The 17,723-nt window shown below is 35.8% G+C and overlaps 1 protein-coding gene across 1 annotated transcript in view; it reads left to right on the plus strand.

Annotated features, from left to right (window-relative positions):
• The first annotated feature begins 1,116 nt into the window (after positions 1-1,116).
• The window catches only part of LIPH (lipase, member H), an 18,571-nt gene continuing 1,964 nt past the window's right edge, over positions 1,117-17,723 (plus strand). The window contains exons 1-9 of the mRNA XM_008945664.1: positions 1,117-1,165; positions 4,329-4,705; positions 6,358-6,466; positions 7,906-8,007; positions 9,499-9,588; positions 11,006-11,173; positions 12,774-12,866; positions 15,164-15,275; positions 15,640-15,813. Coding sequence (XP_008943912.1) covers positions 1,117-1,165; positions 4,329-4,705; positions 6,358-6,466; positions 7,906-8,007; positions 9,499-9,588; positions 11,006-11,173; positions 12,774-12,866; positions 15,164-15,275; positions 15,640-15,813 — 1,274 coding nt within the window. The remainder of the gene's footprint in view (positions 1,166-4,328; positions 4,706-6,357; positions 6,467-7,905; positions 8,008-9,498; positions 9,589-11,005; positions 11,174-12,773; positions 12,867-15,163; positions 15,276-15,639; positions 15,814-17,723) is intronic.

Here is a 17,723-nt window from a genome sequence, read left to right on the forward strand (position 1 = left end):
CAGCTTGTGTAGCACAGCTGCTCAGAAACAAAGCCAGCTGAAGAGACTGATCACTTAAAAGTAAATGATGAAACACACACACTCCCATCCTTAACTGTTGTGGATGGAAAATAGATAAAGACCTAGACTTTATGTTTAGAAAGACTGTGAAGGATATGCTATGCAGAAAACCCCAACATTTCTGGGACATATCTCCATTGTATTTTAGTGCTTATGGTTTGCTTTTTTTCCTCCTGCTGTGGAAATAATTGGGGGCCAGATGTAGGCAAACTGAGGTGTCTCACTTGAATAATGCAGTGTTTATCTGCCTCTTTGCCTCACCACAGACTCCAAGAAATGGAAATTTGTCCTTTTGTATATACCCAATGAATTGGTTTCTAAATAAATAAGCATCACAAAAATGAATGTTTCTTCATTTTTTTTTGTAGTTGAGGACACAGAAGGAATGAAGTTAACTTACATACCCAAAACATCCAGCAAGTCAGTATCTGGATGATATTTGTGGGGTCTAAGCTCCATCTCACTCCCATATAAGCAGTTTAATAGACCTCCTGTGGGTTTGGATTAGAGAATGGCTCCTTGGAAGAAGCTCAGAAGATAGTTTTGTGCTAAAGTAATCCATGGAGATTCAGTTTTAGATTATTTTCAAGTTCTTACACAAAAATCCTTCTGTCCAGAGTGACTTTTTGTTGCATAGTTTGTTTTTTTTTTTGCCTAAGTGCCTCTAATTGTAGTTGAATGACACACTTTAAAAAAGACACACAGTGAGTGTGTAATGTGATGAACCTCTGCTTCCTAAATTCTATGTGTATGACAGTTGTCAGTAATGTATAAGATCATTTACATGTAAATCTGCTGATAGATAGAGAGAGAGGGAAATAGGTTAAAAAACAGTCCCAACCCTTAGACACCAGAAACCACCCTACCTACTGAAGTCATTCAATAGGAGGAGTCAGGAATTGCAGAAGCTTGAGTACAGCTTCACTTTCTGCTTCCTACTCTACATGTCACTTCATTTGTGCCATTCAGTTAGTTCAGAAGTCTAACACACTATAAGGAAACAGTGGATCTACCACTTGTCCGTGGATATTACGTATTCCTTTTCTCCATTTCCACATGCTGAAATTGTGTTTCTTCATTTGTTTGATATACTGGGTGAAATCAGGTAAGAGACATTAGCTTATTCTTTATGATGTAGTCTCTTGGCTTTATTCAGTCATAAAAAATGAATATTCCTTCATTAGCTTATTCTTTGTGATGTAGTCTCTTGGCTTTATTCAAACATAAAAAATAAATGTTCTTTCATTTAAGTTGGCCAAAAGATTAAATGCTGTGAGTTATGCTCAATGGTTTAGTAAATGGGATTAGTAAAGATAATTTAATAACTCCGAAATGGAGACGTAAGTTTTCATTTTAAAGTAAATAGAACAGAGCCTGATACTTTATCTGTGGCTGTACTTTGCACAGACACACACACACTCAGGTATGTGCACTTTGTACAAAGTAAAGAGGTAATTGTGAAATAGTTTTAACATATTAGCATAAGTTTATTGTTTATTGCCGATTTGATAGGTTGACGGGTTTTCAAGTTACGTGTTATGCTTTAAATAGCAAAATTTAGTTACAAAAAGGCCAGTGTGCATTTAAGATTTTTCCCTTTTCAACCACAGAAGATACTTACAACACTTACAAATGTACACAGAACAGCTAGAATTTTATATTAAGTGAGCTAAACTGCATACGTAGCTGCCCATCGCCTGTCTCTGTGTCCTGACTGTACAGAGAAGGGTACGTGAGCACTCCCATAGGTGTGCACAAAGGGCAGCTGGGTATTCCTTCAGTAATCATTCGGAAATAGGAGGCTGAAAAACCTCCCTGTGATGACTCCTTGCTAAACAATTCAAAGTATTAAATCTATAAATCTGTTTATTGAACTTACCTATCCACAGTGAAGACAAAATCTTTTCTTTTTTTTCTCTATTTACTTTTCAAAGAATAACTGCTGTCATTGCATAGACATAAATAAACACATTGTTTCCCTTTGAGATTTGCCAGGTAGTAAATAGTTTTCATCAGTTAAAATAATTTCCTTGTGATAGATTTCTCATTTCTATGGGCCCAAATGTGTTTCTGGTTTATGTCACTGTCATTCCACTGGCTTTAGAAGAATTAATTCTTATTTCTGTCAATCGAATTATAAGAAATGGAAACATTTAAATGGATATGGAGGAACACTTCAACAATATCTTAGCATGGGTCTTTTATATGCTAGATATGTAGAAGTGAATTATAAGGATCACTGATTAAACTTGGATTTAAGAACAATATTAGGCAAACAGTGAAAGAGTTTCATGTTGTGGCTTTGAATCAGAATAGCAAAAATGTAATCAAGTGGCTGTTTATTATCATTTAGATTTGTATATTACATTTGTGTAATAGAATTTCTAATCTAGTTTTATTGTTGTATATCATTACATGAAAATGAGATTAAATGTGACACATTCTATTAACTTTGCAGTATCACATCACATGTATGACATTTTAGGAGATTTTTTTAATATTGTTCTGGTTAAATTCAAAGCAACTATAACTGAACGTCTCTTTGTTGCAGAACTTCTTGGATAAGCCTCAGAAATGGAACAGAGCTGCCTACCTGTATCAGTAGTTAGTTAACAACCTTTCTAGTAATCTCTGTAAAAATTACTTACATTCAGTTTCTAAATTAGTAGAATGGCAATATTTATTTTTGAAATAAAGTTATACTAACTTTTCCCAGATGAAATAATTATAGCTATTGTCATAAGGTGATTATTTGAGACAGGAAGTTTCAGGCCTTCTCTAAGTCTCTGTAACTTCAACCCTGCTGTACTTTGGAGTTATCCATTTTTTTTTTTTTTGTGATATCCAGTCCAGAGGTGACTGGTGTAGTCACTGTAGATACATGGTTTGGCCTAGAGGCGATTGATCTAGTTCCCTAAGGGAATTATTGTCTTTACTATATTAAGTGCTGTATTTCACATTGTTTGGCTCTGTTTGGATCAGCAGAATAGTATCAAATAGATTTTTCAGATACCTTGTAACCCCCTGCGTGTACCCTTCACAGCTCTATACATTGGTGAGGGCTTTCTATCTGTCTCAGATGTTCAGATGTGATGGATTTGGTTCTGCCTTGGGAAAAGAGAAGAGCTGGAACTGCCTTTCTGTAACTAAAAAAAAACAAAACTGAGAACTTCAGGTTTCATATTTTATTATTTTTTAAGGAACTGAGTAGGTAATATTTTTTTTTCTACTTTTGCTTTCTAGAAGTTGACTGACTCTTGTTTTACAAAGTTGCTAGTGACTGGAAAATTGAGAAAGGTTCCATCAAGTATCAGAAAAAAGCCTTGTGTAAAGTAGCACAAACCATTAGAAGTCAAGAGTTTGTTCCAAATTTCTTTGGCTATAAGCCACCTGTCACTGTAGCAAAGGTGAAGAGGCTATGCAGAACTGTGACTGGTGCTGGTGTTGTGGCCAGAATCCTGAAGTGGCTTATTCACACAATGGGGCCTCAGCAGCCAAAGGATACTTTTTAGGGCATTAACTTTTGACATGGATAAGCACAGGGGAAAAATTAAGTCTTTTTTGACTCATTTGAAAATCTCCATCCACTTGTTGATCCTGACTGATCTACAGCTTACCCTTGTATACTGTAACTGTCCAGGTACAGAAAGGCTAAATACTAGAATTTTTCTTTTGCCATTATATATGTCGACCTCACAGCTTCTTATTTTTTCAAACTCAGTACAGGATCCTTTGTTTCTTCTTGCTTTGTTTCTTGGTAATGGTGTCATTAGGTGAAGCAAAATTAGGGAAAGGTTCTGGGTCATCCTGCACTGTCAGGCAACTCTTTCTTACTGCTAGATCAAACAATAAGGCTCTAAGGATTGGCAACATGGCTGAAAGAGGAAGAATCAACCACAGCAGTGGTCTTCCTGTTTATGCAACACACACTAGTTGTGAAAAAATTCTGAGAACTTAAAAGTGATGGTTAAGCATAGGATCTTATCAACACCGACTACAAATTTGTATTTGTTATGGAAAAAATATATGGTTCAGGAACAATCAAAAAAGTTAATTTTGCATTTGAAGGGTTCAGAGTAGTATAATGATATCTGTAGAGTCATTAGTTAAACTGTCTCTCCTCCTTATTGTTCAGTGCATATACTGACACCTCATTGCTAAGGTCTGGATTTCTTCACTTTTACTGGAAAATGTGGGAAGAAAAGTGAAGAGGTGTTTCAAGTGGGCTAACTTATCAAACGACTGTTTAACATTTTTATCTTTTTCAGATGAGGAAAAAAAATGTCCTGAATTTACAGATCTTAATATAGGCAATGCTTTGTCTGGAACAGAACTCCAAGTGCAGCTACTGCTATACACAAGGCAAAATCCAAGTTGTTCTGAAAGACTCAGTGAACACAATGTTACAGCATCAGAGTACTTTAATACTTCCAAGAAAATTGTCTTTGTTATTCATGGCTTCAGACCAACGGGATCTCCACCGGCATGGCTGGGTGACATAAAGGAACTTTTGCTCTCTTCAGAGGATATTAATCTCATTATAGTTGACTGGAATCGTGGTGCTACAACTGTGAATTACATAACTGCTGTTGAAAACTGCAGAAAAGTTGCAGAAATATTGAAGAACTATGTTGACCAGATGCTGGTAAGGCAGAGAATTGTATTAGTTCTGAATAAGCTTAAGTAGCATTGTTTGGGTGGGAATGGATATTTAAAGTGTGTCTAAAGAGAAACCCAGTGGGCAGCATCAAATGACATTTCTTTAGTAAAGTATTTACCAACTTTGTATGCAGTTATTACTGCATATCTTTAACTCCACCTAATTAGTTATTTCCCTTACACTGAGGTATGTCTAAGAATGTATCTTATTTCTTTAGCCAGCTGGAAGTTTTAGATTTTCTGCAAAGAGGGAATGCAGCAGTGGAGTGGTGAAATGAGAGATGCAGCATTAGAATTTTACAAAAAAATTACACTCTTCACTATCGAATAGCTACAATTATGGATTCTAAAAGAAATCACTGTCAGAGAAACAAATATCTAATCGAAAGTTATGTAAGCTTCTTGATTCTAAAAGGAGTTGCTGAAATAATTGTTGATGCCAGTGATCTTAACTGGCCATTAGATGTATTGCTTAATAAAATGAACAAAACATGTTACCATCTCATTTATGACATTGTTAGATTTATCACTTGATTTTTCTTTTGTTCTCACCACTACTTTTCCCAGCCATTCTCAGAAATTTTGAATGCTGTGCAGTAAGAATATATTAATGTGAATTTGAGTAAAAAAAAACAGCATTCTGAGAATATCTGTGGTGAATGAAGAGAAAGACTATCAGAATCTGTCCTGTGGAATGATACATAGTAATAACAAGTTTTAATTATGAAAGTACATCTATTGTTAAGGAACAGAAAAATAAAACAGCACTGTAAGAACAATCCAGAGTGGGTTAAAAAGGTATATTTTACAAATTTATTGATATAGATTTTTGGTTAATTGCTGGTTATGCGTCTGTCTGACAAAGCAATGACTGCAAGGCATGCTTGGGCCAATCTTGTTGAAGCACAGTGTGTGAGTCGTCAAAGGGCAAGCGAGGGGGTGTGCTGTGTCCCACAGCTGTCAGTGTCATGCTTGCGAGCTGTCCTGAGGCCTTTGTTAATTCAGTCTGAGGTGCGTGAGTATGTCAGATCCCACACATCATGCCATAACTTTTCAGAAATTCTAACAGATCTGCTACTTCTGTTTCAGAGTTCTTCAGTAGTTGGGTTTTTTTAAAATGTTGTCCCCTTTCTAGAATAGGCATCTTAAGGCTTTCTTGTAGGTGTGCATTTGGCACCATTATTCAGTGATACTGTGGCAAAATGGTATTATATTTTTTCATGGAATTAAGTTTTTACTTCAGTTTATTAGAAGGATAAAGCAGAGAGCAATTTATTTTTTTTCCCTAGTTGACAGGAAAAATACTCTAGTTCTTTAGTTATTTTTTCTTGTACCTGGAAAATATCCTCCTCTTCTCTCCCATGCTCCCTTTCTGACTAGTGTGACAGTTGAGAAGAAATGTGACTCAGCTTCCTTTTTACATTTTTCTAGTCAAGGAATTTAATAATTACTACACTATTTAACTAGTATTGTGTGGCAAACTGAAAAGAACTCTGTAATTTCCATTTGTTTTTAAAGTTATAAAGTTAGAGATATAACTTAGACTAGTGATAAAAGGTGAAAACTAAATCAGTTTACTAATATCTGTTCAGTTAACTGTATGTGTGGTTGTGGCTTTGCTTTTTTTCCCCCTGATAGGTAGATGGTGCTTCTCTTGACACCATGTATATGATTGGTGTTAGTCTTGGGGCTCATATAGCTGGTTTTGTTGGCCAGAAGTATGATGGCAAACTTGGCAGAATTACAGGTAAGGCTTATACGTGTATTTTACTTGTATTCTTACGTGTATTATTATATGTGCCAATATGTGTATTTTGATGTATCTTGTATTATTGTCACAGCTGCAAATCACATACATGCTAGCACCAAAATATTGACAAAAAAAAATCTGATTAATTAGTAACATACATAGGGAAAAATGTATCCCTGAGAGAAAAAAAAAATGTTCAGAAAATTGTGAAAGTCTACCTCCAGGACATAAGTTATAGGTGAAATTTTTCCAACTCTTTTTCCTCTAGTCTCTCAAATGAAAATGGAGTGCTACATCCAAATGCCACTTAAGTTAAATAATATGCTACCTGGGTTTCTGTCTAGTTGATGGAGCAAGTCAGGTGCCTTTGAATGGAAGTTCAAAAGCTCATACAGCTAGTGTGTTGAGAAGGGAGCTGACTAAGTTAACTATCAGAAAGGTGCTAAAAGTGAGAAGGGACTGTTGAATCTTGATAGTGTTTAGGATTTAAGTGAGCAGCTGTTTCCAGAATGAAAGGAGAGAGTTACCTTTCTTGAGATTCGTAAATCCAAACCCTCTTTTCAGAGCACTTCAGTAATTTTCCCAAAATGTAAAAGGAGCCAGTAGCCAGCCTTAAGAAAGAGAATTAGAGATTCCTCTCGTTTTCATACAGTAATCTGAAAGTCAGGGCATATAGGCTCCAGCTATATTCCTTGGGATAAGAACAATGGTTTCCACTTTGCACAATTCCCTAGAGTTTGTTGGCATCACTGGTTGGGGACAGTCTTGCTTGCACTGCTAGACTAGCAGATCTAAAACAATCAACTTGGTCACCTGGGTACTGTGAATGTGTATTCCTGGCATCCTACAATCCTCTGTGGTAGCCTGGGTCTTCGTTATCTTTATCTTGATAGAGAACCTTCCTAGACTAGTTCTTAAAGCACATCTGCCAGTTAAATCATAATACAAATTTGGATAATCTAAGATCATACGCTGTCCCTACCTCTCAGTCAGTGAGAATTTAATTAGGAGTTAGTTAAGTGTAAGAATTTATTTAGCTTTGACAGTTGTATTTTCAATCTTTGGTGCTTTTTTTTTTTTTTTTTCTCCTCCTCTTTGTTTATGCTTTTGTTGTCAAGAAAATAGCTAACAATTTTGCTTCCTTGTGAAGGACAGAAATTTCCATCTTGAAAATTATGCTTCAGGGCTGCACAACATTAATTCCTTATCCCCAAAATGAATGAGAATACACAGTGTTTATATTTCAAGTACTTTGCCACCCAAATCCCCTCCGTCTTAATCTAAAGTGCTTTTTGAGGATCTGAATTGGAATCTCTTTTGTCATAGCTGAGTTTTGATTTGAGTATAAGATTTCCAAACCTGCTTCAGGTGAAAACTTGTATATATCTGTAGAAACAGAGCCTAGGATTTGTAATGCCAGTGTTATTCTCATTTAGGCCTTGATCCAGCAGGCCCTTCATTCACTCGGGAACCTCCGGAGAGGAGACTAGATCGTACTGATGCACAGTTTGTTGATGTAATCCATTCAGATACTGACGGTAATGACATAACCTTAACTTTCATATCTCAACTCGAGGAAAGGCAGGAAAGCAAAAGAGAAGTGATAAGCTATTTCAGAAGCATGAAAAAAGTGCTGCAGAAGTATATTTTGTGTTGTCAGGTGGATTCCTGTGCTGTTGCTTTCTAACAATGTCTGTAGTTTTGAAATCATACCACGTGTTATTATACATATTAATCAAGAAATTGAAACTCAGCTTTGTTAATGACTTAAGCAATGATGGGCTGTTTTGTTCAGTCCTGACACAAATAGCTGCATTGAGTGAGTGAAGTTTCATGAATGAACCTTGAAATGTTGAGATAACTTTTATGTCCAACAGCTAAACATAACATTTTGTAAATAACTGTGTAGTCATGAGTCCATTTAATGTCATGCTCAGGTAGCAATTACTCCAGTCATTTATGTCTTGTTTGTTATAATATATTCCTTGTGAATACGATAAAACAAAGGCTGCACATTGAATAAAGAGTGCCTATTGCTTTAATTAAGGATACTACTGTTTCCAAAATAGTTTAGCATAAACATCCTTTTGCTGTACTAGTGTGTATGAACACAGAGTTTGTTCATATGTAGGTGTTCATACCTAAGTGGCATGATTATCACTGAATTAGTCCCTTCTGAGACAGCCAGTGTGAGCTGTATTATGTTAGTATGCTACAGATCCACTGCTTAACATTCTAAATCATGTTATTTTAAGGTCAAAATGAAGAACATTGTAAAGTCTGCTTCATCCATGTTATAATCATGTTTAATTTTTTTTTTAAATCATAAGTAAACTTTTCAAACCTACCACACTTGTCCCATTATCTGTGTAGTTTCATATTAGCTTCTTTAATAATATTTAAAATTAAGCATTTTACTATACAAATTTATATATGAAGCTGTAAAATACCAATTTTTGTAGTGTTCTGATTATGCAAATAAAGTTGTGTGGTAAAAAAAACGAAGGTACGGCAGATTGAGCTAAATCTTGCTCATGGTCTTCTAGAGGACAGATACAGATTTTTTCCTAGTTTGTTATACTGCTTATAGTAGTGTAGCTCAGAATCCAATGTCATGTGCAAAAATCTGAAAATCTTACTCTAGTGGAAATTGCATTGGGAAAGAATTTTGGTTGCTGGAGAGAACATTAATTTCATAAATTTCTTTGTGCAAGTAATGTCTCAGCTACAGGACTAAATAGTTGCTTCTGTTCTTTCATTTTTCTTTTGTGGCAGTAGGAATCTTATGCAAATTTGTATACATTTGTGTACAGCATTTTACAATTCTTTTTCAATTTTCTTAAGAAGAAAAAAAGCCATGGATTTTAACTAATAATGTGACTTTCACTTACAGAACAAAAGAACAGTATAACTGCAAAAAAAAATTTTTAAGACTTTCGTGTTTTTCTATAATTAATGTGATGATAAATAATTGACTGTATAATTCCATTCCATTTATGTTTTTTTGATTGTTTTTATTTTTGTTTTAGCACTAGGTTTCAAGAAACCTTTAGGAACCATTGATTTCTATCCAAATGGAGGAATGGATCAGCCTGGTTGTCCACAAACAGTGTTCAGTGGTAAATAAAAATGTATTAATGAGAAAAGAGTTTGAGATCAAACCAAAGAATATTAAACTGAATTCAATGGACACTGCACATATTTGGTAATATGGGAACTGAGGACATTATATTCTTTCTTCTCCATGTTCACTCAGCAAATGAGAAATAACAAAGACATGTGACTTTTTTTTTTTTAAGTAAAGGTCTTCCTGTAAGCACACATTTCATCATACCACTACAAGTGGTACGATGGAATTATTATATTATATATACAATCTGAATTTAGTGATCATTATTTTTCTGTGTTTATATATGGCTAGGCACAGGAGACAGTGTGTGTGCCCAAGTGGTTTAGACACCATCATTTGCACATGACATGGCAGGCAAGATTTTCAACTCTTCACTGTGTCTTAGGTTCCTCCTGGCTGGTAATGATGAAGTAGGTTTTGGACAGGTCTTTTATGCTCTAAGGTGAAAATAGTTTAACAATATGATCTTTTGCTGTAGAATTTTGCTTATTTTGTTTTTTTTTTTTGTTTTTGCTTATTTTTGCTTTATTTGTGTGTCTGTTAGTATGGAAAAGTAAGGAATTTATTACCAAAAAAAAAAAAAACCCTAGAGAGAAATACCACAGTATTCCTCATGGTAATTTTTCTGCCAAGCCATTCTCTACTGGATACAATAAGGCAAATTTTAACTCAGACTCATGCTTTGTAACACCAATTCTATAAATCTGATAGGACATAGTAGACTATTTCTTGCATATAAAACCCTGTAGACGTTTCTCTATACTTGTAATATTCAAAACAGTCTTCAATTTCTTCTTCTTCTTGTGTGTGTGTGTATGCATTTTTAACACTTTGTGGTCAGCTACCCAGAGAATAAAAGCATGGCTAGCTAAGAATGACCCAAGTAAATGGGATCACATTGTTAACAACATTTCTTTCACAAAGAAAAGTGTTTACATCCTGTGTGAGTCAGCACAGGCAGGACATAGGAACAACCATGGTAAATTTATTCTTGTTACCCTGTGAACCAGGGGATTTCTGCAGCAGCACTTGGGTGGAGGCATGGGGATGCAGGCACTGTGGAGCTCAGTCCTTGGTAGAGAGTAAAAAAGCTTTCAAACATGTTGCTTTCTCCTGTATGTCAAGGATTCTTGAAGTTGTAGTTTTCCACTGTGCTGAGATCTTTCCCACAGCAGGGCAGGAATCTCAAGCATGTTTGATGCCTCTGAGTCCTTCACAGAGCTATATTATCTAAACACAGATGTTCTACTTGTCAAGCACACAAAGCTAACCAACAATTAGTATGACATATGTGTTTTTTGACACCCCAGTTGCAAGTCACTTGAGTGTGTTCACAATCCTCCTTGCCAATCTTCCATTATTTTCCCACAGTGTTCTTTCTATATTTTGATTTTTCTTTCCTGAAGGACTTCAGTATTTTAAATGTGACCATCAACGATCTGTCTTCCTCTTCTTGTCATCTTTGAAAAGAAGGTGCAACATAATAACGTATCCTTGTGAGTCTTACTTGGATTACAAGCGAGGAAAATGTATTGATTGTGGAGCTTTCCAGCCAATGTCCTGCCCAGTACTGGGTAAGCATTACAATATCTGCTCTGGGCAGAGTGAGATCTTCTGGGAAATCCAGACTAGCTCTCACAGGGCTTACTCCAGAGATCTCTACTGCTGTGTTACGGGATCTGCAGAGACTGATCAAATGCAGAGCTGCATACTGTTTAGTTTAAGGTTTAGGGCTTTGTCTGTTTTATAGTTATCTCTTTTAGACAGAGGTGCTGAACATCTCTAATTTTTGATCATTGTACTTTCCAGTCTGAAATGGATGCCATGTGTTTCCTTTATACAGAGAAACTGCTTCTACCTAGTTCATCACTTTAGGCTTTCACAGTGTGTTATTATCCCTAGAGCACCTGTGGTTTTTATTTAAGAGTGATAATGTTTATAGCAACTTCATGGTTTCTCTGGCTCTTCTTTTGGAATCAAGCTTTTATCTGGAGCTGTTTTTAGTTGTTTGGGATTTTATTGCTTTTAGAGAGGATCTGGGGACAGTTTGAAAAGAGCTGCAATAGTGTGAGCATTTCCTGGTGGGCAGGGTTTTCTTAAGAATGAAATTTTAAAAATAATTAATTAGAAATTAAATTTCAATTAGTAACTTTTTTTTTTTTTTTCATCCTTATGTTAAGATATACAGCATTTATTTCTTAGGTTGGGCTTGAAGAAAAAGCATAGATAGGCAGAACAGTATGATCTTTTACAGTAAAAATCCAACCATAACAACGACCTTATAGTAAGGCAGAAGGACTCCAGGACTTCCCCAGCATAGTTATTAGCCAAGCCTGATGCACTTACACAGCATGCCTGAGCTATAGGAGAAGAAATATTTGACCAATCAGCTGCCACCTTATTTTATTATTTTACTTTATTTTTTTTATAATCGTAAAACCTATGAGGTAATGACAGGCAGCTGAATCTGGGAACAGAGAGGAGAAACAGCATCCCTCTACTGCAAGCTTCCCTGCTTGCTGCCTTGTAGTGGCAGCTCTGCAGCCTGGAACTAGTCCTTGCTGTCCAGTCTAGGTAAGTCTAGGTAAAGAAATCAAGAGGGAGAGAATAGCTGTTTTAGAAATAAGGAATTTTATCAAGCCCCCAAACCAGTAAGCACAGAACTGTCTAAACCAAAGGTTCTTTCTACATTACATCCATAATGTTAGTAGGTTTACAGAGTATCTAACATTTTATTAAATAATATCCACAAGAATAGACTAAAGCATTTGAAAATATTCACTTTAATGATTCAAAAAAAGAAAGGAGGACATTTTACTTCATATAGACTGTTCTCTGCAAATATGTGGGGTATTTCTTTGGGTTTGTTTTTATTATATCTGCAGGATTTCACAAGCACTTGGTTTTGGTGTAGTACTCTAGACTAAATAGATTCCAGTTGTTATATTATGACAATTTTAGTGATTCTAATATATTAGAACAATGAAATGTTTGGATACTACATTTTATTGAACTCAGGGAATTCCTGCATTTTCCAATCAATTTACTTTCTCAGAGAATATTAAGAAAATTAAAGCCAAATCTGTCACAGCAAGGTGACTTTCTTTTATGTAATTATATGTGTATCATGATATTGTTAAATGCCTAAAATGAAATTTCTACTTTGGGTTTAAGGTTATTATGCTGATAGATGGAAAAAAATGTTAATCCCAAGGAATTCACCAACAAAAGCTTATTTTGATACCTCGGACCAAGACCCATTCTGCAGTGAGTGATTGAATACATACGTAACAAACTCTTTATGAAATATTATGACTGTTACTTGTTAGCTGACCTGGAGTGAAGGGACATTAAAAGTAGAAAGTTACTGTTGGCTGCTCTATAAAATGGCGTAGTAAACCATGAGCTAAGTGTCAGTTCATAGACTGGAGGAAGAAGGATTGTGGCAGAAGAGTAAGCAATACATGAACTGGGAAAGAAATGTGGATTTAAAAGTAATGGGATGAATTGCCAAGAGGAACAAAGAAGCCAGAAAATGGGAATCAAGTGACAGGGAAAAAGCTGGACTAAGAATCTGCTTAGTTGGGATCCTTGCTGCCTTTTTCAGAGGGCAGAAATGGGAAGCAAGAGTGCCATGGGTGGGGGACGAAAAAGAGACACCTCTATGTTCCACCCCAGGAAGAGTGCACTCCACAGTCAGCTAAAGCTACTGCAGCTTTCAAAAGTCTATGTCTCCTTAGCAGTAAAACAGTGGAGGGAAGATTTAGCTGACTGTTTCAGGGTTATACTGTATGGGAATGAACTCTCATGATATGGGCTTTAGCTGCAACAATTTAGATATGTACCTATCCACATAGAGGTCTAGCTTGGATTCTCATCCAATTTCTGGTTATATTAACGGAGTTTACCACCATAAGCGCACTTTTCTAATTGCTTATGTTCAAGGTTCTTTGATTTGGGGTATGGGGGCAGGCTTAAAGGGAATTCAAGTGAAATCTGGTTTTCCCATTAGCATTTTCCATCATCTTGGCACTTTCTGTGATTGAATATCTCTTTTTATAGTGGTAATCGTGCCTACTCATCACTGTTTCTTCCAAAGGGCCAGGGAGATGTTAACCAAGATGTGATGGATTTTACATAATGCCTATTCCCAGTGGCCTTTCAGCTTAGCCCAGATCTTCTACCATTGTTCTTCCCTACTCCTGTCTGCTTAGGCTTTGCTATTCCATGCTGTCAAGGCTTCAAAGGCCACTATGTCTGTCTCCTCATTCATTCTTCTGGCAGAAAACAAAATATGGGTTTGCTTTGTCTCGCACACATATTAAAATCTGGGCATTCATCAAAAATCCAGCCAGGCAGAATCTGGGTGATGGAAACAGTACACTGCAGAATGAAAGGATTATGTATAATATTCTAGAACAGGGACTAGAATATTTCTAGAAGACAGAAAGGAGGGGGAGAAATATTACCAAACATAGGAAGAGGCACATGGAGAGGAAAAAGAAACATTGTAATGACAGCATAAATTTAAGGGAAAATATACAAAGTGAAGAAGAAAAATTAGTATACTAAATCAGTCTGAAAAAGAGCATATTTATTAACTAAGGCCTTGTTTTAATGCTTAGATATTTGAAAATATGAGGAAATATAAATAAACAAGAGGTCTTAAAACTAAGTGAGATTGTAAACCTGAGCAGGACAAGTTTTTCATACAAGGTGGGGCATGGTCTTTTAGGAGAGAATATTAAAAAGCAACATGGAAAAAAAAATATTTTTGAATTGGCTTCCTTCCTTTGGGAGTAGTAAAATTCTGTTTCCTCTGGAGAGCCATAACATGGTTACATTATTGATGATGGTTAAAATGTTGGTGATGGCTGGATATTGGTGGAAACGCAGTCAGATCCCTCTCCTCTTCCTCAGTCTTCCCCATGCATCTTTTCTAGAATCTACAGAGAAGTTTTGGCAGGTTGACTTCTCTGAGGGAAGAGTGCTTAGAGGACCTGTACAGTTCAGGCTGGGCAAGCAAGTTGTGGGAATAATGTCTCTTTTAAGGTTTTACCACCTAATTAATCTGCTCACCTAGCTAACTGCCCACTTGGCCTAACATAAAGCTTGTGCCAAAGCTGTTCCTCCCCTCTCCCTGCCAATGTACCTCAGCTATTTTCTGGATGTGTCACTTTTGTGGGTAATGTGATAGTGTTGCTACACTAATAGCTGAAATATCCTCTCTTTGCAGAGCTCACCAAAGCCTGAAAGTGTTAGTGAGGGCTTAATTTTACATTTTTTTCCTTAGGCAGGTTAAACTCTTCATGTTAATTCTGATGATAGCTTTCTGATGTAATCCTTTCCAATGTAAGAAATGAGACACTAATCACACAGAACATCAAGTAGCTGTTTGGTAGAAGCTACTTTTTGTCAACAGCCTTCTTATTCTGCTTTGCTTAGAAGTCAAGTCACTATTCCTATCATCAACCAGTGAATACATTTATAGGGTGATAATAACAACAGTTGTATCCTGTTGAGGTCATTCTTTGAATCTTATTATTTCCTATTTCTTTTTGCAGTGTATAACTACTTACTAGATGTTACTACATGGAATAAAAGCACTAGGAGAGGTTTCATTAATGTTAAAATAACAGATTATGCTGGAAACACAGTAGAATCAGAGATCAATAGGTATGTTGTGCTTTGTATCTAAATCTTTTTATCACTTTTTAAGACCAATTTTCTGAGTTTCCTAAACCTTTTAATTTGTTAACTTGTAAGTCAAAAAAGTATCAAGAGGTTGTTAAGACTTGGCCATGGCTCCTTTTCCTGGATATGGAAAAGTGCCAGAGCCAATGCTCCTCACACTGAAACATCTTCTCCATTTATGAACTAGATCAGGTACTGGCTTGAATACAGTTCTAAATGTCCTTGTTCTGAATGCTCAAAGTCAATGCATCTTACAAGATTTCTGATCTTAACAATAATGCTTAGCAGTAATGAATACTACTTAGCTAACCAATCCTGACTAGAAATAATATTGCTTTTTTTTTAGTCAAGCTTCCACATTTCAGCAATATAAGAGAGTCAAAATACTAACTGGATTTTACCGAGACCCTGACAAAATAGCAAAAATTTCCTTGACATTTTCTACAAAGAATTTAATAGGCCCAAAACACAAGCTTAGGATTCTCCAGATGAGGCTGAAATCTCTCAATAATCCAGAAAGGTAAGTGTCTTGTATCAAAGCTGTGTGTCAGCTAAACTGCTAAGGATGTTTCCTCAGAAATTTGTATTTCCCTCTATTGATTTTTTTAATCACATATTCCTAAATGCATGAATGTCATTTTCATCTTACTTAGGATCAAACTGGTCATGTGGAGGAGCTGCTCTGTACATTAACATCTAGTGCATAGCACCCTTGCACATGTAGATACCACACATGCTGCTTGTTACGGCAGGCGGCTGCAGCTGTCTGATCACAGTGGATTTTCAAGAACCACTTATGTAGACCAGCCTGACTAACACATGCATGGTTAAGTTCTGCTTCAGAAGATGAATTTTGTTAACTACTCTTTTGGTTTTGATCATGTGTCTAGACACAACTTATCACACTCAAATGTGAAACAGAGCACTTCAGCTACTTCTGGGACTAGAATAAGTTTTTGGTCTTGTTGCTGAAGGTAAAGACTTTCCAAGACCAAAACAGAGTCTGTTTTTACCTACACTTTCAATAAAATAATCTGATTTTTTAAATGTATAATTAAGTGTCATTACTAAGCTTTTATTCATTGAATAATTTCTGATTTTAAATACTTCAGCTGTATTGCCATATATTCATCTTTTAGATTTCCAGTTACTTGTACCATAGCACTAGCAATCTAATTTTACGTTTGCATCCTGTGAAAATAACATATGACATGGAATAGATAAGAAATATCCAGGAGTAACTACAGTACTTTATTTTAGAGTTATGTTTATTTGCCTCATATGAATGGCAGATTCAACAAAGTCAGAATTGAAAATAAAACCTAATAATGGTTATCAAATAAGTAATGAATGGGAATAACAATACGAATAAGTCTTAAGTCAGTATATTTTGCTAACTTGAGAAGTAAGAAGGCTTTTTGATTTGGTATATTGTAATAATCTAGTAGGAAATGGGTATGATACTTTATAAAAATTATGAAACCTTGTTAAATAAATCTACAGTTTCATATGTACTGGGAAAGGGGAGAAGGAGGATGGGAGAGACTTCTGAAGAAACAGAATACTCAGTAATCAAAGTAGTACTGCAGGATATATATATATATATATATATATATTTATATTAGGTTTTATTATCTTGTTGAAGGCTGCAAGTCTCAAGCCTCAGGTGATCTGGCATGATTTAATTTGAAAGCACTTGGTGATGTGAGGTAGTCAAAGCTCTAAATCAGAGTGCATTTTTTTTTCTCTCAACCCAATGGTGATAAATCAGAAGATACATTTCATGTGAGCCTATCAGCGTTCAAGACTGTCCGATAATGATCTGGCATGATCTAGCAAAGGAAGATTTACAGTGAACAGCCCTTATTGGTTTTGAGTTTTCATTCCTGTTATTCTGACTCTTGTTAAAGATGCACTTGATTTGCTTTAATATAGGATCCACTAAAGTCCTTTGTGCAGTGCCTCAGCAGATGGCAGTCATATAGGCACATTAGATACTTTTAGATAGCAATGGAAAATAGTGTATTGAATCAGCATGTGATGGTAATTTAAATGCAGATGTTACAACACTATTGATTGGTATAATTACCTAATTGCTCATTGTATATTTACCTGATTTAGTTACAGATAATTACAACCATTACTTGAATACAGGATAATCAGCTAGGAACTACATTAAAAATATTTAAATTATTCCTACAACAAAGCAGTAGGTAAAAACCAGGGCACAGGTGCAGGGATAAAAGACAATAGAAGTCTCAGCCTCCCCAGATCTGGGTTAATATCATACAGTGGGAGTTTGGGGAATAACTCTGATAACTGTTATTGAGCTGGTCCATTTTTCACACAGATGGTGTGTGAATGTGGGAGTGCTAAAAAGGTACAAATAGTTTTAAGAGTTTTGTTCTGGCCTCTGAGATTAATCATTCC

The sequence above is a fragment of the Merops nubicus genome, unplaced genomic scaffold (assembly GCF_000691845.1).
Source record: "Merops nubicus isolate BGI_N331 unplaced genomic scaffold, ASM69184v1 scaffold21618, whole genome shotgun sequence".
NCBI classification, from domain to species: domain Eukaryota; kingdom Metazoa; phylum Chordata; class Aves; order Coraciiformes; family Meropidae; genus Merops; species Merops nubicus.